Source organism: Poeciliopsis prolifica, unplaced genomic scaffold (assembly GCF_027474105.1).
Source record: "Poeciliopsis prolifica strain line A6 unplaced genomic scaffold, Auburn_PproV2 SCAFFOLD021, whole genome shotgun sequence".
In the NCBI taxonomy this organism is placed as follows: domain Eukaryota; kingdom Metazoa; phylum Chordata; class Actinopteri; order Cyprinodontiformes; family Poeciliidae; genus Poeciliopsis; species Poeciliopsis prolifica.
Genome location: NW_026562396.1, coordinates 555,314 through 578,635, shown reverse-complemented (window position 1 = coordinate 578,635; position 23,322 = coordinate 555,314). Strand labels below are relative to the sequence as shown.

Below are 23,322 nucleotides of genomic sequence, written 5' to 3'. Positions count from 1 at the left end.
AAGAAAAAATATTCCTGATTAAGATCTCACTTTCTATGCTAAAAAATTATGTATTTTCCATTAATACATAATTGTTTCAGTTGTTATGTCAAATTTAACTCATCAACAGCAACGGTGGCTGTATGGTAGAGTAGTAGTCTTGCCATTGGAGGGTTGTAAGTTCAATTCCAGCTTCCTCCTGCCACATGTCGATGTGCCTCTGGGCAAGGCACTTAACCCCAAATTGCCTACCGATCTGTAGATTGGTGTATGAATGTTTGTGTGTTTGTGAGTGCGAATGGGTGAATATGACTCTAGTGTAAAGCGCTTTGAGTGGTCAAAATGACTGGAAAAGAGCTATATAAGTTCATTTATATATCAGTCCATTTACCATTTTTATCAGAAATTTGGCTTTCCAATCTGATGCAAAAGTGACTAAAAAAAATATCTAAACATTTCATCACCATATTTTCTCAACATAAAGCTTTTTAATTACTTCAAACCTCAATATTTTAAAATATATAATATTTAATTATTGTAGATATTAAATTCGGCAGCTAATAGTACCACTGAAGCATGACCTATCACAGCCACCATCCTGGATTTGGAGTAGTAAGTCGTTCGATTGCTCCTTACTGAAAAGGAAGTGGTCAGATAAGACAAAGTGACGAGGTGGCACAGATCGTCAGGACACTTGCAGGCCGATGACATCACAGCTCTGCACGTACTCTCGTGCTCATACGTCAGTTTGTGATGTCAAAAGCACTTTGTTGTATAATACAATATAACTTCTGAATATTTCTTAAACCATAGAGCATACAAATACCAAAAGAAATGTCTTAAATGAGCAGAACGCAGAATGGTTGAAATGGCACAGTTCATGCAGAAGTAGTTATGTGGCAAAAAGTGTATGGAAAAAAGTGGAGGAACTCGTTAGTGTGCATGCCTGCAGCGTTCACATTAACGACTGTTAAGAGAAGCTATTTTTGTTTGGCAGTACAAAGACAGGTCTTAAACTTTGAAATTGCCTCTAACTCCAGCTCAAGTCAATAAACAGGCAAACAAAACGGCAAATTAGAGTATGCCAAACCCTGAAGCCATCTATTGCGACCTTGTTACAATAAACTGGTCAAAAGGCAGAGGTGGTTTATTTCAACAAGGAATAAATATCACAGTCGACTAAAGTTTTATAGCTCAAAACAATGCTTGCATAACTAGCTGGTGATTACTATAAATGAATGACTGAAAGAAGGAAATAAATAAACGATGAGTAAATGTGGTGCTCAGACTGTGCATCAAAGACAAGAACCATGTTGTGGAGACTGAAGTCTTAACGTTTCATATTTTTTCACTTGCCCTTTAAGCCAAGATGTAGAAATTCAACCTTCTCAGTCAAGTATAAACAAATTTACAGTTTTTTTTAAAATATATAATATATATAAAATACAACAGATAACACAAGTTTTCTTGGAACATTTAAAAACACAAACATACTGTGTCCATCCAGTAACAGAGATTGTTGGATTACAAACAGATGTTGATTCAAAGAAGAGACATAGGTGTACATAACAGTCAAAAGAGCTTTAGTGTTTGGACAAGTACATCAGCTTGCCAATATCACAGCCAGCAGTTTTTCCTAATCAAACAAAGCGCTTTGCAGTGTAATTACAAACAGAAAATTGTAAGACATAAAGACTTTATCAGAGAAACTTGTGCCCTGACGTTCAGGCCTGAAAGCTGAGTGCCAGAGTTAAACATTGCCAGGTCTAAATATCTCAGGTTGCCTTTGGGAATGCAAGTGCTGAATGTCTTGTTTGTGTTGTAATAGTGAATAATGACCAACATCCAAGAAGGGGATATCAGCTTTCCACAGCTGTTTTGATCAATCCTGGGCCATATCAAAGAGGGATCTGAAAGAAATCAGTGAGGTCATAGCTTTTGGAGAATGAGAGTTTATTCACTGTAAATCATTTGTTAACATACGGATTATTAAGTAAATACCACCAAAGAGTTGACATTTGAAACTCATGTGTCAGTTCTGAATTTTGAAATTGTCTTTTAGTCACAACACTTCTTATGTTTCTTTGGCAGGATTTTACTCCTGATCTGGCCACAACTTTTTCTGCACAAATTTAAAAACCTACTTTAAAATAATTAGTGGTCAAGTTAAGAACAGTTGGGGAACCTCTGCAGAAAACATGTAGACGCCTAAACTGTAACGTGTGTGAATGGGAAAAAGGGGCGAATGGACACAAAACAGCAAAAGAGGATGTCAGAATCTAACATGTGGAAGCTATAAACAAAGGTGCTTTGAAGGTTTTGTGGTAGATCCTATTGAGAAGGTCTGGTTCTCACACATTGTTTTTATTTTATAGCTTATTTTCATATTTCTGGCTGTAGAAAAAAACAATAACAACCATGTTTGTCAGTGTCCCAAAGACTGAAGAAGTCCTGTTCAATGTAAAAAATGTTCCTCCAAACCTTTCTTTGGTTTATTTCAGATGTCTCTCTGACAGGTAGCGTCAAAGGGAGCTCAGAGAAAATGGATGAATTTCAAGAAAACGTCACAGGATGATTCTGCAGCTTCTCTTATCCAGATAGATCTGGCTCAGTCCTTCTTTTTGTCTGATTGTTGTCAGAGCATAAACATTATCTGTCTTCCTTTTATTTTTTTTAGCAACCTGCATCTGTTTTCCTCATGAAGTAATGTTAAAACATCTCTGTTAAAATTAGAGTTATTTAACTTTGATGGTATTTTACCATCAGTTCAGATACCAAATTTGAATAATTTTTCCACATTTTGACACTCCAACATCTCAATTCTTGAAACTACCAATAAATAGATAATAATTTACATTTTGAATTTCTACACAAGTGCTTAAAAAGGCCATTAACTTGCGCTCCTTGATTAAGTTTCATTTAAAACAAACTAATAATGCTATTTTGATTGCCATTTTCTGTCTGGTACATCAAGTACAAGTATTTTAATTTTAAAAAATAATAAAACAAGTGTATTTTTGTTTGTTTGTTATTTTATTTTGTTGAGGATGAGGTAAGTGTAAAGGACAGTGTTCTTGAAACTGATAGACAACAGAAAGATGAAAACACTGCAGGGTTATTTTTGTCTAATCATGTTTTGTTTTGTTTTTCTACTGCAGGGATCCTCTTCCTTTAGACCTGAAGTACTGAGAATCTGCAGAGGTCTCCAAGCTGCTCTCGATGCAGGAAAATGGACATGTAGAGTTCATCTGTGTTCCATGTTGGACCCACATGTTTCCAATCTGTCACGACTTCATGCTTTCATTAGCTGGACACTTTCACAAAACATGAAGGACTTTTTACTCTCTGTAACATCTCAGCAGAAACTCCGACATGCTCTCCTTCCGTTCATACTCATGTCTATGTGTCTGTGCAGACATGTAAGTGGACATGCCTTTTGGCTTCAAACATGTGTTGTATAGATAATGATTTGGTCATAATATTTTGCAGATGTTCACTTTCCCCCTTTTTCCTCAGAGTTATTAAGATGATCATCTGTTAGACAAATAGCACTGGTGCGTTTGCGCCAGTGCCAGATCAGTTATGCAGTAGATGAATCACACAGCTGTAAGTGTGTTAGCAACGGAGTCAAAGGAAAGCAGGAAGTAGATTTCACAGTCGGCCTCAGTATTTCCATGTTCCTCTCTCATCTAAGGACAACATTGTTTCAGACCTGGCCAGTTATGCCATAATGTGTCTTTAAGACCTATAAAATTTAACACAGTTCATTGGTTACAATCTCCTGTTAACTATTAAACAAAGTCAATGGTTTTATTTGCTTCTCTCAGTTGTGTGTATTTGTATATTGCTTGTGGAAAACATGACAGCTGTTCAAAGTGGAGTGAAATGCAGCCTGAGACATTTTAATCACCACTTGTAAAGGAACCTCCAGTTTGTTTTTGTCGCCAACTTCCCATGCGGTTTGTCCCCTCATGCTTCAAATCAGTACCTCTTTCGCACATGCTACTTGGAACACAAACATACCCATTACTATTTTATGTGTTTTTGGCTGTGAGTAATGTGGGGCAGCCTAATAGTAAGGCATTACAACCAGACATAAGTGATCATGTCTGAGGCAAACACTAAAAAAACACTGCAATTAAGACCAAATCCTGCTGGTGCTGTGGATGAAAAACATGAAGTTATCTAAAATGATAATATTCTAATGTTCTTATCACCCTTCTGCTTGGTGTTTAGCTGAATTGTGAGCTTGAACTCAGCCTGGTTGTTGGCCCCAGACCAGGTGGACTGAGTATTTCAGGTGGGTTCTCACTCTTAACCAGAAAACAGTCAGAAAGACAAAAGACATCCAGCAAGCAGAGGTTCTCTGACCTTTTGATGTCAAAGGTCAGAGAAGACTGTTCAGGCCTGTTTTAGACATTATAGCAACAATCAAAAGTGGCAGCTGCTTTAAAATGAATCAACAAGAAAAAAACTTTATAAAACATAAACTACTCTTCGAACAAAACATCCATAAAACACTTGCTTAGTAGTCTTCTCAAGATTATAATTACCTTTTTATCATTACAGGGAAAATTACATTCTTTTCCCTCCTTAGTATCATCATAGCCAAATATTTTCACCTCAGGGCTGAACTTGAGATTTTTTTTCTCCTCTTCACTGGCTAATAAGTGTTTGGAAGCTTGGATTGGAAATCTTTGGATTCTAAATAGTCTAATAAGAATGTTGTGATCAGCAAATGTATGCATATCAAGACAAAGAATACTATCACAAAAGAAAAAAAACTGAAGGATTTAGAACATTTATAATGAAAAGTAGGCGTCAATCGACAGAATACCTTCATTGTTAATGAAAAATTATGTTTCAACAACCTTGAGTTTAAGATTTTTTTAGAATAGAGAATAAAACGGGTGACGATTGTTCAAACTGCTAATGCATCAAACAGATAATCTACTTGAATTCTAACTTTATCTGCTAACAGAAACTTTTATTGTTGCTACTGCTGACAAAGAGCCGTGAACTGACAAACACAGGACAGGTCAAAAGAACATGTAAAAACTAAAAAAATAAAAGCACAGACAGAGACAGAGACTACAGTTGGTCCATTTTAATGACTCTACCAGCGAAAATATGCAGACCTGCTTCTGCTCCTATCATCAGGGCCTCCAAGGCCCACATTTACCCCCGTCTACTTCCTTTCTGTCTATAAAATATGTACATATGTAATCCTGTAGCAGAAGCGAGGCAGCATTTGCAGTTTCTGGCAGCAATGATCAGATGGCTTCAGGTCTTGAAACCATTATATAATCCAGCTGTCTTCTAATCCAACACAGCAATGATGATGAGATGCTGGTAGGGTTCTTCACATTTGTACTGAAAGAGGTAGCCCACCTCTTTGTCTGATCTAATTGGGACGTATCTTCCACAAGATGACACCGTCCTCTCTGTAAACCACAAACTCTGCAGGAATGTGAGCAATAAAATGTTCATTCATTTTATTGCTCACATAAGTCTGTAGTCTAAAATCACAGAAAGACACTAGTATTATTAACATTTTAAAAACCATCAATCCGTGTCCTTTACAACCCAAAGATTCTCACCCACTTCTTTTGGACTGAGCTTTTAAAGAGATTCAAGATTATCCATGGAACTACAGAAAGAGAATGGACATTTTTATTATAAACAGTTTTAAATAATAATTTTTAAAAAAACAGACAGCAGGAAGGAGAAACATACTCTCAATTGTGACTGGAGGCGATGAGAAACAAAAAGAATCAGGCTGTCAGTGCAACTAAAGCCCCGTTGTGACTCAAATATTTCTAATGAATTCAGTAAATGTGCTTGAAGCACTGAGCAACTGTTTGGACCACAGTAATTACTTGTGCCTTAGTTTTTCATGCTCACCTGACCATGTTAATAAAAGCTCACACGCTCTTTAGACACAAACAAAGTACGCTGCTAAGACAAGTTGTTTTCACAGCAGTGTTTTTCACCTCTGCACTACAAAAATTACATAAATTGTTATTACGATTTTACCCCTGAGCACAGGACTCTCAGCTCTAATTCAGACTTGATGGCATGCATGCAGTTAAAACATAATCATTCGCTGTACCATCATTTGTTCCTTCTCTTAGCCTGGGAACTAAAGGAAGCCAGAAAATCCCGAGGTGCAGAAACAGGTCATCTCTTCTCCCCTGGGCTTTCTTATCCTTCTAATTCACTCAGTGATGTCAACTAACGATTTGTGGGAAAACGTCACGGTGGAAGCATTACAGAACCTCTGAAAGAAAATACTTAAACTGTGCCAAGTTGTGTTTTTGCTTGTTTCTTCCTGCAGACATCAAAAATACCGAAAACACCTCAGGTGGCATCTTTGACAGAGAATCATTAGCTGGTTTTGTAGACTCTCCTGCTTTGCTGAGGAGCCTTTCAGCTCAGTGCTTCAGTGTTTTAGCCTCCAACTGTTTGATTTATTCTAAGCATGGTCATAATGCGGTTTCTGGCAGCAAGGATCAGATGTTTCTGATAAAAGAATACAACCAACTGCAGACCATGAGCTTATCACCAAACACCAGTCAAAGTCAGAAGCTGAGTAGACACGATGGAGTGATTAGCTGCTAAAGAGTCAGAGAAGTCCCAGGAGAGAGTGCACGAATTTTATACCAAAGAAAATAGAATTTGAATGATGGTGGAAATAGCCTGAACATTTTTCCCAGCTGCATTTTGCAGCTAGAAAAAGGCTTAAATGTCGAGATTAAAGTTTTGTGGCCAATATCAAATCTTCAGTTAATGTGAAGCCTTCACCTGCAGATAGCAGATTTAGCTAATTGCGGTTTCTCTTTAGGAACTGTAATAAACAGAGAAAGAAGAACAGCGTGTGGTTATTCATCTTTGAAGCAGAGGTGACGCCCTGACAGGGGAGAGTAAATCAGACTTTCACAAACATATTGAAATAAAGACCAAAATGATGGTAGAGTTGACATTTTAAACGATCATTTTAAAACAGCGAATTAGCACAGTAAGAACACACACCTATGTGTATATGAATAAAAACAGAGCTTTACAGACAAAAAAAAAGGCATTTTATCACTAGCAAGGTGATTTATACATTGGACTTCACGTATTCATGGTGGTTAGAGACCCCAGCTAACCCCTAAAACCTAAACTCTGCAAACACTTGAAACCTCCTCTAAAAATACTCATAACTATCTATTTTAGTTGTTCAAACATGTCTCAATATGTCTTGGCTCTACTGCTGAAGCTACTCTACAGTCTTTCTCATCTCAGCTGTTGCTGGAGAAACTTCCTTTGATGCTCCATTTTCCCTCTTTTTTTTTTTTTTTTTTTTTTTTTTATTTTAATTGCACACAGTACAAAAACATATCCTGCCAAAGTCCAGACAGAAAATCAACCAAAATCCTTTTAAAAAATTTAGGAACGCCTGGCAAACTATCGATTAAGTTTACAAAAAAATGTTGGCAAAGTTAAAAGCAATTTAAAATAGCTTAAAGCTTTAAGTCAAAACTCTGTCCATTTATGTCTTCCCTAAAATATGTATCTTTTTGAGCTGGAACTGGATCTGAGTTTAAGAGGTAAAAATCATCAGCAAGTTACACCAAAGTTTAAACCAACGCAAGACAAAAAAAATTGTAGACACAACTGTACTTTAATTTCTTCTTGGAACCCAGGAGCACAAATGTAATAATATGTGTGAAACTACTGTGTTCAAATCTGACCAAAAAAAAAATGAAGCAAGGCTGTATTCAATTATTAACATAGTTAATAAAGTGTTCAAATCTGTAATTATCACCTCTAACATAAAGGTGTTATACTAGATAAGTTTTTTGTTTTTTATTAGAAGTATTGCTTTTCAAGCAGATTAATTGAACTGATGGGAAGATTGAAATTAGTCCAGTTGATCTTTTAACGCACAGGTCAATCTATTAATACTTGCCTTTGATAATTTCTCTTTTATGCAACAATCCATCTAATAATGATTCAATGCCATAGTTCTACAAGGGGAGGTGATAAAAATATCATGGCTAGTAGTGAGAGAGGAGGGAGGGGCAGCAGAGGCAGAGAGGTATAAAAACGACGAAAGAGGAGGATTTTCAAGTAGAACAAGGAACCAGGGAAGGAAAAAAGAGTGAGAAAGAAATTTCAGAAAAAAGTTCAGAGAAGACTTTCCAGTTCAAATTATACAACCAGAAGCTCTTTAGCAAGTCTCCATTTTCAAAGCAGGTAAGGAAAAAGAGATCCTACTTTATTCTAAGAGTTCTGATTAATCTGATAGATTAAACTGTGCAGAGAAGTCAGATTATCACCATGTTGAAATTAAAGTGCTAAGAGGACATAAAAAGTACTAAAAAGTATTCTAAAGCTAAAACTTTAATTGCATCTTCTGTAATATGCACATTTTGTAAATCACAATCCTAAGCTAATATCTGAGAAGCACGCTTGTATTGTTGTTTCTTTATTTAACCCCTTTCAGCTTCACATGTAGTTATTGTTCTAAATTTCCACTGAAAAACATTAGCAATGAAGAAGCTACAACATGGTTGCTAATGTCCATTTTTTCCTCCTTTTAAGTCAGCCCTTTTGTGTTTGTGTGTGGGTGTTTGGGTTGTGTGGCCAGATTTCGACAGTGGATGCAGATATGTTTGAGTGTTCCCCTGACAAATGGTGATGGCTAACACAGATGTGTAATCTGAGAGCACAGCTCTGTCCATCCAAGGTTTTCTTTTTTTTTTTACTTTAAAGCTCAAAGAAAAGAAGCACGCTGCATTCACTGCTTTGTTTTACCAGAAACAAACTATTATTTTTACAAATGTAATGAAGTGTGCTACCCGTTTTATGTTTTAATGCCATTTTATTATCAACTTCACTCTTTTATAGGGATGTACAGTATGTGCTGAACATTCATGACTTGGAACATATTTTGACTTAATCATTCCTCCAGGTGTTTTTGCTGCCAAAGATTTACTTTTTCGTGGATTTACGCATAGCAGAGGAGAAAGTCTGGAGGGTCCAGTGTGGCGGCAGAGTGTGAAAATGGCATATAGGTTTCTTCTCATCTTTCTGGGAGTAACTGCAGCCACTGTTCTTACAGTTCAAGGTGTGACACTTAACATTGAGTTTTATTTTGTCTCTCCAATTCATGTTTAAATGTCTTCTTTAACTTCACACACGCAGTGCTGTTCAAAACACTTGGCATTTCTTAGAATTTTATAAGACTGTAATAACTCAAACTGATTTTTCTTAATGTCTCTTTGGTCTTTCATAAGATTTTGGTTACTTCAAGACTAATTGTCTGTACTGCCTTTATATATAAGGTTTAGAAATTTCACAAATGATCACAAAAAAAAAAAAAAAAAATCCTAGATAGAAAATGTAACAATGGGACCTAAAGATCATACTTACTGCTGGTTCCTTTCGTCTATGAAGAGTGAGCACCTACCTTTGACGCATCAACAATTTCTTAAGTGATTTTCAACAAATATTATCACTTGATATTGAATCTCAGGACAAGTCTAAACAAAGGAGGTGCTTTTGTAGCCCAAACAGCTAATTCTGATTGCATACTCAAAAGATGTGTCTAAACCTCATTGGCCCATCATTGTACGCAGCAATGGCATGACCAAACATCTTGGTGTTGGTGTCCATACATTTTTTCACCAGCTGGTATTAACTCTCTCCCACTTTTTTTTTGCCAAGGCAGTACATTTTCTTTGTGAGTCTCAACATAGCAGAGATTTATATTCACACATCACATTGCTTAGATTACCTTTAATATTTGTGAATGACTAACATCAAATATTGTTTTAGAACAGCTTACCTGGCATGTTTTTGTTTTTTTTAACATACCTGACAAAAAGGTATTAATCACTCTCACTCATCTGTACTGTGCAGGATCATGGAGAGGAGACAACAAAGAGTCTAATCTTGCAGTCTACCACACTGATGGTGGGTTAATACAACAAATTAACCTGGAGCTTTAAATTATGTATTTTTGATCTATTGTTAAATTATGATAGATAAGCTAAACATATCTTTCGTTCCATAAACTTCGCATATCCAGACAACTTTGAGTGGACCACGTGGTTCAACGTTGACCACCCAGGAGGCCGAGGAGACTACGAGCAGCTGGACGCCATTCGCTTCTACTACCGTACCAGAGTGTGCGCGAAACCGCACGCAGTTGAAGCTAGAACCACCGAATGGGTCCCAGCCCGGGAAACTGGGGAGGTGGTACACGCAGATCCAACTGTAGGATTCTGGTGTCTCAATGAAGAGCAAAGTCCTGGACGCAACTGCTCTAATTACGCAGTTCGCTTTCTCTGTCCAAAAGGTTTGCACACTCAGAAACAAAATTTCAAAACTTTTATTGTGTTTTTTCTTACCTGCTACACAGAACAATAATAATATTAGTTGAATAATAATTTCTGTAATTTTATTTTACCAGAAAGAAGTGTAAACACTCAGGGAACCTGGGGTCTGTGGTCAAACTGGAGCCCATGTCCTGCTCTCTGCGGTCAAGTAGGTGTGCAGCTTCGCTATAGAAACTGCCAGTCTCAGTCAGCAACTTGCAATGGGCCTAAAATAGAGGGGAAACCATGCAACGGACCTGAGTGCATCAAGACAGGTGAGCCACGCTTGACTGAGTCACACGAACTATCCCGCAAATGTCTTCACTTGGACACAAACTAATGTGATAGGAGCTCATATTTGTGTTTGCTCTCCTTTCTAGATTGTTATCTGCACTGTGTGATTGGGAGAGTGAATGCTGACTGTGATGCTTGCATGTGTGAAGAGCACATCCTTTTGGGTTCTGTGCGAAGTGCCGGTGGTCTGATTGCTGAGGGAGCAGCAATCCTTCGCTCAGGCAAACTCCTGACCCTCACAGACCACAACGGGCACTTTAGAATTCCTGGAATATGCCCAGATGGCAACACAACACTGACAGTCAGCCTGCTGGGTCACGCGGCTGTTGATGTCGTTGTGCCCCTCACCACTGAGCGGACCTCAGTTCTCAGTGTGCGGCTGAAAAGAGCAGGTATGGATTGTATGGAAGAACAACTCCTATACTGCATAGAGATGAAACCAGACTTGCGTAAAACATACAAAGGAAAATTACATTCTTATTTTCTGACACTAAATCTAACTAAACATTTATGTTTTGGCTTACTTATGATTACAAAAGTTATTTCTAGTTGCCTAGTATCAGAATAATAGAAACATTTTATGAAGTTTTTCATATATATTAGATTACATACACACTATTCCCATTTCTTTTTTAAAATTAAATTGAGGCACACCTCTGAATGTATTTCAATGGAACACTATAACAAACAGCTTCTGTTGCTGATTTCTTTTGGAGAATCAAAAAAAAAAAAAATCAGCTAAGATATCAAGATAAAAGTTGTGGCCCTCCACAAGTTTGATTCATTCTTCAGTAAAATTCCCAAATGCCATCTGTTGAAAAATGCAAGTATTAACACTATGCAGGATGTCTGTATTTCCATACCATTCAGAAAGTAGATATGTTCTGTGACCCCGAGATTTATGTATTTTGGTACAAACTATGCCCAAAAAACCCGGAACAAAAACAAAAGGGCTTATAAATGCTCACTCTGAAGCTGTTTAGACAGTGTTACGATCCATTCGTTTTGTTTTGAGATAGTTGGAAAAGCCACTCAGTGAGCAGAATGCCATTAATGGTAAATGATAAATAGCCTGTACTCGTATCCCACTTCATCAGGGCTAAAGAACCCCAATTATTTAATCATTCACCACACTGATTGTGGTTATCTACATTGGAGCCACAGCTGCGCTGGGGCAGATTGTGGGGAAGTGGGGACTCTGACCACAACTGAGATCACAATTACCCCAAAAGCAACATGTATAGCCAGAAGGCAGTTTGCAAATGCACTCAGGAAAACAAAATGTAATTTCCTTGTGTTTTAGAGACACTAACCAAAGTCTGGTCAAAATTATCACTGTTGCATTTGAAGGGAACGGGGAAGAAGGGCCAAGCCTGAGAATACAACCCCAAATATGAAGCAGGGGTGGCAGCAACATATTCTGTGGGTGTTCTGCAACAGGAAGTGCAGCTGTGCTTCAAAAAACTGATGGCATCTCGAGAAAACATGATAAAACATTATGTGGAAATACTAAAGAAACTTTTGAAAGTGGGAAATGTTGAAAAAAATTGTAACTGTACTGCCATGGAAGTAACATTTCTATTTTTTCTTTCCCAGAAAAGCTTCATGTCTTAAGCAACCCGGAGAGTAAAGCCAGGAGAGAAGGACAAAGTGCTGCCTTCTGCTGCAAAGTAGCTGGAATACCACAGCCTAACAAGTACCAGTGGTAAGAGCTCAACTCAGATACACAACTCTAGTTTCTAGGTCTCTGTCTAGGGGATTTACCACAAGATAAAAACATTATTCTCTGTAGAAATGAAAATTTTGTTTACATAGTCTGTCAGATGCCTCAACACATATCACACAACCCCATTGTTGTGGAGTTGTTTTAATTGTAATAATAATTTTGAAAAAAACTAATATGCAATTTAAATTAAGTGAATAGTAACTACAAGCAGTACTTTCACACATGGGCAGCTAAAGACAGTTTTCACAGGTGCAGACACGATCAAGAAATTAGTCTTGGGTGCAGGTAAATAGGCTAGAAGTAAAACGTAATGTTTCTGATTTCACAAACTACTGTTGGCTTTGCAGCAGGTCTACCATACCATTTGTGGCACTAAAGTTAAACTTCATCACCTTTTCTATTATTTTTGCTATTTGCGTGAACCAACAGGTTTCATAACAATATTCTTATGGAAATGCAATCCGAGAGCACGCTGGTCCTGAAAGATTTGCATCCAGAGCAAGCTGGAGAGTACTACTGCAGAGCAAGTGGACCGTCCGGCGCCGTTAAGACCAAACCCGCCACTCTAAAAATCATAGGTTTGTCTTTGACAAAATAATTGAACAAGCATCAGCAGAGTAGGTCTTATGACATTAACATATGTTTCATTCACACATTTCAAATGCAGGTAGAGAGGAGCATTCATGCAACCCCACGCCTGAATCTCACCTCATTCGCCTTCCACATGACTGCTACCAAAACAGCACAAACTCCTTCTACTACGATGTGGGCAGGTGCCCTTCAGCCACATGTGCCGGCCAGCTGGACAATGCCATCAGGTGCAAAGACAATGTGGCATACTGCTGTGGCGTGGCAAAGATGGAAGAGAGACAGCTGACGTGCCAAGGCTACCAGTTGCCCACCATGGTCGTGACACAGTGTGGCTGTCAGAAATGTGTGGACACCAAGGCTGTTGTTTATGGTCGTGCCATTGCTGCAGACAATGGTGAGCCAATGAGGTTTGGCCACATCTTCATGAATGGAGTCAGAATCAGCCGCACCGGCTACAAAGGCACCTTCTCTGTCCAGGTGCCCCCAGACACTGAAAGACTGGTGTTGACTTTTGTTGACAACATGCAAAAATTTGTCAATACCACAAAGGTGCTTCCATTTAACACGAAAGGAGGAGCTGTTTACCACGAAATCAAAGTTCTACGAAAGAAAGCCCCTGTGACCATCAGCTCCTCAGAAACTAACACTCTAAATCTCGGGGAGGCAGAAGGCCAAGAAGCAATGGTCCAAATCCAGATTCCCCCTCATTCTTTCTACAAGGAGAACGGCGAAGTCTTCACCGGTAATATCAATGCAAGTGTTACATTTTTAGACCCGAGAGATGTCACCACTGCTGCTGCTGCTTCAAGTGACCTTAACTTTATAGGAGGTGAAGGTGATGTGCTCCCACTGAGAACCTACGGCATGTTTTCAGTTGACTTCAGAGGTGAGGAAAATAATGAGCCTCTAAATGCTGGCGAGGTTAAAGTATTCTTGGACTCAGCCCAGGTGAAGATGTCAGAGCACCTCAGCAACATGAAGCTTTGGTCACTGAACCCTGAAACTGGCCTGTGGGAGGAAGAAGGGAGTCTGCAGCTAGATAAGAGAAGGAGGGGCAAAAGAGAGGAGAGAACGTTTTTGATAGGAAACATGGAGATCAGAGAGAGGCGTTTGTTTAATCTCGATGTCCCTGAAAATCGCAGGTGCTACGTCAAAGTGAGAGCTTTCCGCAGTGAGCGTTTCATGCCCAGTGAGCAGGTAGAGGGAGTTGTGGTGAGTCTCATAAACATGGAGCCAACACCTGGCTTCTCCTCTAATCCTCGTGCCTGGGGGCGTTTTGATAGTGTTGTCACTGGCCCGAATGGAGCTTGTCTTCCTGCCTTCTGTGATGAGCAAAAACCCGATGCTTATTCTGCATATGTGATGGCTAACCTTGGAGGAGAGGAGCTAGAGGCTGTGCCTTCTGCTCCTAAACTCAACCCCAGCCTTGTTGGAGTGCCCCAGCCTTACCTTAGAAAACTAAACTACAGGCGAACAGACCACGAAGACAGCAGGGTAAAGAAGACGGCATTTAGTATCAATGTGGCGAAACCAACTCCTAACGCAGCTGAGGAGTCCAATGGACCAGTATATGCATTTGAAAAGCTGAAAGAATGTGAAGAGGCCCCGTTTAGTGCTGCACACTTCAGGTTTTCAAGAGTTGAAGGAGACCGTTATGATTACAACACTGTGCCATTTAATGAAGATGACCCAATGAGCTGGACAGAGGATTACCTGAGTTGGTGGCCTAAGCCCATGGAATACCGGGCCTGCTACATCAAGGTTAAAATTAACAGTCCACATGAAATCAATGTAAGGTCTCGTAACATGGGTGGCACCCATCCAAAGACAGTAGGCCAGCTGTATGGTCTCAGAGACACTCGCAGCATTCGTGATATGGAACAAGCAAATGTTTCAACAGTGTGTCTGGAGTTCAAGTGCAGTGGCATGCTGTATGACCAGGACCGTGTGGATCGTACCCTGGTGAAGGTGATTCCTCAAGGTAGCTGTAAGAGAGACCATGTGAACACGATGCTTCAAGATTATCTGGTGAACCACCTACCTCTAGCTGTCAACAATGACACCAATGAGTTCACCATGCTGGCACCTCTCGACTCTCTTGGCCACAACTATGGAATCTACACAGAGACGGAACAAGATCCACGCACAGCAAAAGAGATTGCACTTGGGCGCTGCTTTGATGGCACTTCTGACGGCACATCTCGAGTCATGAAAACCAATGATGGCGTGGCGTTAAGCTTCAGTTGTGGGGATCGTGAAGTGACACGCCAGAGTATCTTTCAAGCGATGCAGAGCTCCCAAAGTCAGATAGTAACAAGCGTTGTGAGAGGAGACAGCAGGAAAACCAGACGTCGACAAAGGGCCAACACGCTGCGCACGAGCGGGAAACGTAGCGCCAGGAATCCCACAGGAGGAAAACGATAAATGACTCTAAAGTTCATGTCTGGGAATAACAAGACACTGAAGCAGATTTTGATGTTTAAATAATTTACCAAAACATATTCAAGTTACAGTTATGCTTTATAATAAAAGTGGTCAGAGATTTAAAATCTAAACCTTTAGCATTGGTGTATCGACATCCAAAGTGAACTCGTGATTTAGGAGTTACAGCTTTTTAAATATGTAAAGCCCCCTTTCTAGGAGCTCACTTACAAATGTTCAGTTACATTTGTTCAAATGTAATTGAACAAATTTGCTGAAAACAAATAAACTTCAATTTTTAATACACCGCCTGAAGTCTGAAACATTTCCCTGAACATTGTGTGTAAATGATAGTGAATGATAGTAAATCAGCACTTTACTGTAGTATGTGGATCTTTGTGGCATCAGTTAATGAAATACAGCTGCAAATAGAACATTTATCAGTTTACAAATTTTCACCTGTTTACTTTTAAAGTTCAAAGTTTCTTTCTTCTTTCTTTCATCCAACCCAAGAGAGTTATCTAAAGACTCACCCGACTTGAGAGCCCGAATCTGGCAATAATAAATTAAAAACTTAAGTGATCATTTGGATTTTTTGTTGGTTTGAGGAGTCAGTGTCACACATGCAGTAGGTAGAGATTTTGTTCATCAAAAACAAGTTGGATCGTTCGGCCTTGGGGCAATTTCAAGATTTGGGTTATCTGAAAAATGCCATGTGTTAAAATTTTTTTATCCAAGTTATTAGAAGTCAATGGATATTCATGTAGATTTTCAGTTAAAAGATAACACACCTCTCATCCAACAGGTTTATTCAATTCTGGAAAACTGATGCAACAGTAATCTAATTGCAAATGCTTTAGTTCCTGCAAATCAGAATTTCTTCCCTGAGATTCTGGTTGGTCAAGCTTAAAACGTTTCCCTGTAATCGTTTCCAGTTAAACTTAACTGGAGCAGATCATGAGGTGCTATTATGCAAATACACAATCAAAGCAAAATTGACACATTTATGCAAATAAATATTCAAAACAGAAGTGCCAGTGCAACAAGATTTTTAAGACAGGCTTTGCATTTCTGGATTTTAAATATGTCAAATCTGATTTGAGCTTGACCTTAGATGAGCTGTTATCATGTTTAGCTACTTGTAGCTAAACAGCTGATTGCTCTTCATTATCCCTTCCAAGTTTTGATTTTGATGTTACTGTTGTATATTTGTCTCTTTTTCTAAATTGAAAATCCAGCCCTGTGACAGACTGGCGACCTGTCCAGGGTGAACCCCGCCTCTCGCCCGAAACGCAGCTGGATAGGTACCAGCACCTCCCGACCCCGTTAGGGAGAGGGGTGCTCAGAAAATGGATGGATGGATGATGAAAATCCAACATGTTTTGGTTTTAAAAACCATCAACCATCAATCTCAGGCTTAGTTGGCCCAGTTGTTCACTGGATGTGATCTCGTTTTTGTCCCTGCTAATTTGATTTTCCTGTTACTAACCACAAGCATATCCAGTTTGTCAAACCTTTTTGGTAACTTGGGAAGTCCTGATAAGTTGTTTTTTTATAATCGTCATTGTCAAATGTGACAACATTGTAGAGCAGTTAGGTGCCAATCACATTCTTATTAACATCAGATTTTATCAAATGTGGATGGACATTTTTGTAAGGTTCTGTTCATGCACATTAAGAATGACCAACACACAATTTGCTCTCCTGACCAGTCATTTATTAAATTAAGATGCTTAAAAAAACAGATGTCATATCTTCAAAATTGCATGTATCGAATTGCCTGTGTAAGATTGGAACTGGTCATGAGCTAGAGCAGAAAAAGGAGAAAGATGCCCTTCAACTAAATGAAGCCCACATGAAGACAGGTGGAGCCCATTAGCCTCCGCTCCTCATCACACTTGATACAAGCCTGCAGAAGCAACAATTAAAGAGACCAGTCACAGTAAGTTACCCTATTTGCCTGATCTGTTGGTTTTCTGCATTAGTAAAACTCAAATTAGTAAGTTATGTTTCTGTCATGCAAAAGAAAATACTTTTAAGCATCATTTGCTCCATATTTTCAAGGATATTCCAGAGATGTATCAAGAGAATGGCTGTGAGGTTTTAAAGTCACATTTATTATACTCTATCCCTTTTATCTTAATATTGAATGTCATGTGCACTCTGTAAAATTATCACTACTTATATGTTGTGCCTTTCTCAAATAACCCACAATGCAACTGTTCCAGAGATGAATAATAAACTGAATAATTGTTATGCATTTGGCAACCCAAGAGATATTAACTATATACATTTTTCCTGTAAAAGACCTAACCACACTTCAGTGCGACCTATAATACATGACATTCTGGTTTAGGAATTTGCATAGAACCTTGTTTCTATGTCACTTTACTTACAACTGCTGTACTGCCATTTTAACAGGAGCAACATTTATTTAAAAAAAAAAAACAGAGCCCTGCAAAATTCAGACAGCAGCAGTCACAAATGTATTCTTCTTTGAAGCTGGGTCACACAACAGATTCCACATGATCGTGTGCGAGTTGAGGCTGAATGAGACGGAAAAGGCCATTCTGTACATTAAGAGTGCTGAGACTGGATGCTCCCAGGTAGAGTCCCTCTGGTAACTGAAGCAAAATGAAAGGGGCGGCACATAGTTCAGATTTCCCAGGATGGCACTGGACAGCGTGGAAAGGTACAGCTGTACTTTTGATGGTTAAGAAGGAGGGGAGGAAAGTGGTAAAGGAGCCTATGTCACATGAAGTCCTCGTAGTCCTGGGCATAACCGCCGTCAAACTCTGCATAGTCAAGGTCGTCTCTCATCTGTGCTTTCAGTCCACCTCCAGGTACAACCCCTTTCTTCTTCTTCTTTCCTTTGTTTTGCTGAGAAGTGAAAAGAATTCATGACTTAAATTATATGGAATGTTATTAGAAAGTCATCCAACTATGCTTTACATGTGAATTAAACTAAAGAAACCATGACACATCAGAAAGAATAGCAAACCTTAGACTGCGTATAACACACAAAATACAACATATTCTCATTACTGTAAGAACACACAGTACCAAACTGGAGTAATTAACAGCACCCCCTGCTGCCTACATAGCTTTATTCAAATTCAAAAGAAAAGCACAAGACTTACCTTTTCTTGTTTCTGTTTTTCACTAAGTAGGACTGAAAGTGAACTACTGATTTTCTTCAAGTCCTCTACTTCCACTGTAAAAACAAAAGACAACAATAACTCTAGAACTCGGCTTTGAAAAGGCACCAATATTCATTTAATCCTTTCCAATACTGTCGGAAATATTAATGAAGTTGTTTTCTTACATGAAATACAAAGTTCCCGAAACAATGAATCCAAGAAACTTGAATAATGGACTGATTTTTCAAACTGAGTTATCTTTTCTTTCAGCAATTTTTCAAATTCTGTGAATTCTTCTTTGGAGGATGGACACATGGCATCAATTCCTGCGACAGTAGTAACACCTGCAAAAACAAGAACATATGAAGTCAAAAAGTAAGAGTTATTACAGTACAGCACATATTCAATTTATCTACTCTAATATATCATTAGATACCCACATTTAAGAGGATTTTGGACACCTGAGCTCAAGTCATCCTTACAAACATTCACAAAACAGTAAGAAGTTAAATCCCAGAATATGAGGTCATCTCCTACCAAAAGCATCTTTTGTTAGCTCCAAGTCTGCATCTTCCTGTAGCTTCTTGACTCTTAATTTCTCTGCGAGTTGTTCCTCTGGAGTAAGTTCTTCAGGCTAGAACAACACAAACCAAATGTAAAGTCACATTTTAAAAAGCCCCCCCCCCCTCAAAAAAGATGTCCCTTTTGTTTGTTGTGCACTAATACTTACTTTCTCCTCCATCTCCTTTTTCAGTTCTTGTTGTTTCTTCCTTAGCTGATTTTCCTTCTCTTTAATCTTTTCAGTCAGCCTTTTCTTTTCAGAAACTTTTGTTTCTGGAGAAAAATTGCATGTATGACATTTAGTTTTGAAAGCAAAGTTGAAAGTTAAAATTAAAAGGACAAATATAATGTGCAACAATCATGCAAATTTAAAAACTTGCCTGTCTTTTTCGTCTCTACTTTTTTCTCCTCGTCTTCATCTTCATCATCCCAGTTATCCTGTAAACAAATAAAAGTTACACTGTTTAAAAAATTCTGAGAAATGTTATTCTGAAAAAGGTTCTAATAACTTTCTTAATAAAGTCCTTGCTGTAAAGTCAACAATTCATTCAGCACGGAAAATTGCACAATTTTCAAGATTATATAATTACAAATTTCTATGGGATATGACATTCTTTGTTAAATCTAACCAGACTCTCTTTTCCTGGTATGATTTAATAACCAGAAACTTTATTTAAGAGTTGTTTATTTCATATAAAGGGCTCTCTCTGTTGGAGCGATTGTAAATCTTAAGATGATGGTGGAAAAATTGGAAAAGTGACAATTCTAATATAAAATGTTACTGTCTGCCACTTAGTTTTCACTTTTACTGGAAAAAGTTGACACTACCCAGATAAGTACAGAGTAATAAAAACAATAGTTTTCAAACTGAATGATCATATCTGAATGTAATATGTTTTTTGATCGAGTAAATGAATGTCATCTTTCTGTCCTGAGATTACAATTGAAATTAAATATTTGTTTAAATAAACCATAAACAACTTCAGAAGTTTTCTTTTCTAGGTTCCATGTAACATTAAGCTAAAATAAACTGACAGACAATAAAAATCTAATAAAAAAAGTTTCAAGTTATGGCTTATTTTAGAAAACAAACTCTATACTTCTGAACCTTCAAGTCATTTCAAATTTCTTAATAGGTTGTTTTTATTTTGGAAATATTTCTAAAGTCACCTTTATAAATATATGGTCTTAAATTTCTTTAGCAGGTTTGTGACCATGTGCTGCTTCTTGATTATTTACTGAACAGTTGAATAGATGATTACATTTTACAAGGTTTAGTTAGTTGTTAATAAATAAATGACAAGGAGAAAGTCAAATTTAAGTAAAAAATAATGTTCCTTGCTTCAACCTACTTTAATGTTCACTTTGAATTTAAGAAAAATGTTATTGTACCAAATAAAATTAAATGAGGACGTGAGATGTACTGATTAAATAAATTAATTATTTACCAAGCAATGTAAGAGGCTACCTTAGTTTAAAGATAATCCCCATATGAACAGGAAATGGACTTTATTGCAAAAGTTGACATGAACAGATAAAAACAGATACTTTTTTATCTTGAAAATAGCTTGTGGGTGAAAATTTAAAGGAGTTTTGGTGGCAGGTTTTTACTCCCATTACGCTAAAATAGAAATGTACAATGATCTTTCAGATACTACTACAGGGATAACCACTGTAGACAAATGTTTCTCTTTACACCACAATCTGTTTTCTAAACCTAGAAAATGCTACAAGCCAGAAAAGACAACCTAGAAACACTGACGCCATATGTGACCGACAACAATTGACTCTGCCAGCTCTTTCCTAACGCTTATTGAGAAGTTTCTGGAAAGAAAACAAGCCAACATTGCTGCAAGGACCAAATGTAATCCCCCTGTGTCTGCAACTTAACATCGGCTTATATCTCTATAAAACCTAAAGGCTCCCCGTTGTTTCGTAAAGTTTCGGCCTAGTTCTTACTTCAGTTGAGTCATCAACCCACTGGATGATTTCCTCTGAGGCTAGAGTTTGTTAGCAAGCTAGCGACGCCGCATGCTGAACGTGACTCAAGCTGGAGGAATTCAAACTCAACCGGACACCCTCCTCCAAATATTTCACGGGCATAAATTTGTCAAAATAAGAAACTTTTGTCACCCCTCACTAAACATATCGAAAAACACGACATAAATCGGACTGTCAAACGTTGAATCTCACTTTTAAAAGCAAGCAAACTTAGAAGTAAGCAGAATGCTAGTGGCTAATTGGCCCGTTAAAATGCTAGCTTGTGGCTAGGCTATTCAAATCTACCCCACGAGTGTCATCACTACAGGGAACGTCCACACGAAAAATGCCTTTTAATCCGATGTGGTGTTATCGAGTGTACAAGCAGGGTGTTTTAACTCGAACAGTGGCCTCCGGCTAGCCGTGTAACAGGCTGCCTTTTAGAGCCACATGAGTTAGCCGTCGGCTAGCACAAAGCTAACCCGAGGTTGACAGGGAGAAAGGAGCCGCGCTGAAAAGCGTGGCGTAACAGCCGGGAAGATAATATTTCAATTCATCGACAAATAACCCGAAATTTCACAACAAAATGCCCCCCAATCCAATTTGATAAATGCAACGAAACCCAAACCGACTTACGCGAATCACGTTAAATTACCTTAACGTCTTCATCTTCGTCCTCGCCTTCCCATTTGTCCAGACCTGCCGCCTTTTTAATCGGCTCCTCCGGCTCGAAGTTGTCAGCGTCTGTAAAACCAACAACATGATATTCGTCAGGCCAATCCACATCTAACGACTGAGTTTCACAGCAGCAGAACGTCGGGCTGTCTAAACAAAGTCTGCTAAAGGCGGATGATGTACATATAGATGTCCTCTCTAAGTTAGTTTCTCACCCCAGTCCGCCATGTCGGCTGTGTTGGTTGTGTTTGACAGGCTCGCAGTAAAGTCAGCGCTGCAGCCCGTTGGCTGGCCACGCTCAGAAACTGCTCCCACGCTCTGGACGTCACTCCCGGATCACCTTCCCGGGTGCGCGACCCCACACTACCTCAAAAAACACACAGATAGACCCGGTGGGCACGAATAACATGGAATCTAAGACATATTACTGGGAAAAAAAATTAGAAATGATATCATTTATATATATATATATATATATATATATTATATATATATATATATATATATATATATATATATATATATATATATATATATATATATATATATAATAATGGGGGAACTGGGTTCCTGTCTAAGAAAGGAATTCGAATAATTCATTTGAATTCCTTTCAAATGAAAGGAATTCATTTGAGAGAGAGAGAGAGAGAGAGAGAGAGAGAGAGAGAGAGAGAGAGAGATGCTATTGGTATTATCCAATGCAATTTAAAAAATACTTTATTGTAACTTGATAAAGTTACAATAAAATTTGCATCTAATATTATACAGTTTACTTCAAGGAGTTATACTGATGGCTATGCTCAGGAAGGATGTCGTGTAGCATTCTAGCAGTCTATGTTACAGTGATGCATTTGATGCTGCAACACCAACAGATAATGGCAGAAGAGAATGGTATCTCTACAAATGATTTACAACATATTTGCTACAAGTTGCTGCAAGCCTTCAAGGTCCTGAGCTTCTTCAAGAAGCACAGCCTGCTCTCACCCACCTGTTAGAGCAGCCATTAGTCTGGACACATGGGGTAGAGGTCGTAAGGCATTTCCTGAATCTCCCAAGCATACTTTATGTCCTCGTGGCTGCAACATCTTAACCATTGTCTTTTATCTGACTATATTTGTCTTTAGAAGGCAAACATGTTTAAGCCATAGCCTTCTTCTTTGGCTTCTTGTCATCGTATGTCAATATAAACCTCCCTTGGTTGTGGACAGTGACAATATTAGCCTTTGTTGCTCTTGTGTTTGTTCATGAACATCCGCATAAATATCTTTCCACTTGACGAGGACATTTTGTGTCTTCTTCCAGTCCTTTGGAAATAGGTGACACTTCTTAATAATCTTACCTTACAAACTGATGATTATGGATTCATAAGATAGTTATAGCAAATGGATCTGAAATACTTTCAAAATCTGATCTGAAATACTTTAATGGTCACGGAGATATTTGATCTTTCCCAATGTTCTTGGTTTGTCCATCACTGTCAGAGAAACTACCAGCAGCAGTCAAACATCAACACTAATAATAAAAGGATAAATGTGAAAAGATTGTTTGGTAGTTTTAGCATTACTTATTTAGAAAAATCAGCAAATGT

At 38.3% G+C, this 23,322-nt stretch overlaps 2 protein-coding genes across 5 annotated transcripts; one reads left to right on the top strand and one right to left on the bottom strand.

Annotated features, from left to right (window-relative positions):
• The first annotated feature begins 8,109 nt into the window (after positions 1-8,109).
• cilp (cartilage intermediate layer protein, nucleotide pyrophosphohydrolase) lies at positions 8,110-15,685 on the top strand. Of its 4 annotated transcripts, none has more exons than XM_055045045.1 (9): positions 8,110-8,220; positions 8,939-9,094; positions 9,889-9,942; positions 10,058-10,327; positions 10,442-10,621; positions 10,727-11,032; positions 12,237-12,345; positions 12,796-12,944; positions 13,034-15,685. In XM_055045045.1, exons 2-9 carry the CDS (start codon positions 9,031-9,033, stop codon positions 15,379-15,381), a joined length of 3,480 nt encoding a protein of 1,159 aa, XP_054901020.1. In that variant the 5' UTR covers positions 8,110-8,220; positions 8,939-9,030; the 3' UTR covers positions 15,382-15,685. The 4 variants fall into 4 exon arrangements, with proteins under 4 accessions (XP_054901020.1, XP_054901021.1, XP_054901022.1 ...); XM_055045046.1 differs by having other exon boundaries at positions 8,116-8,220; positions 8,988-9,094; XM_055045047.1 differs by having other exon boundaries at positions 8,116-8,220; positions 8,985-9,094.
• A 1,388-nt stretch (positions 15,686-17,073) lies between these two features.
• Positions 17,074-22,064, bottom strand: eif3jb (eukaryotic translation initiation factor 3, subunit Jb). Its single transcript, XM_055045048.1, has 8 exons — positions 21,950-22,064; positions 21,715-21,803; positions 19,460-19,517; positions 19,249-19,352; positions 19,056-19,152; positions 18,704-18,862; positions 18,519-18,592; positions 17,074-18,258 (listed from the first exon to the last, which is right to left on the bottom strand). The coding sequence occupies exons 1-8, from the start codon at positions 21,960-21,962 to the stop codon at positions 18,130-18,132; spliced, it is 723 nt and encodes a 240-aa protein (XP_054901023.1). The 5' UTR covers positions 21,963-22,064; the 3' UTR covers positions 17,074-18,129.
• Positions 22,065-23,322: the final 1,258 nt, after the last annotated feature.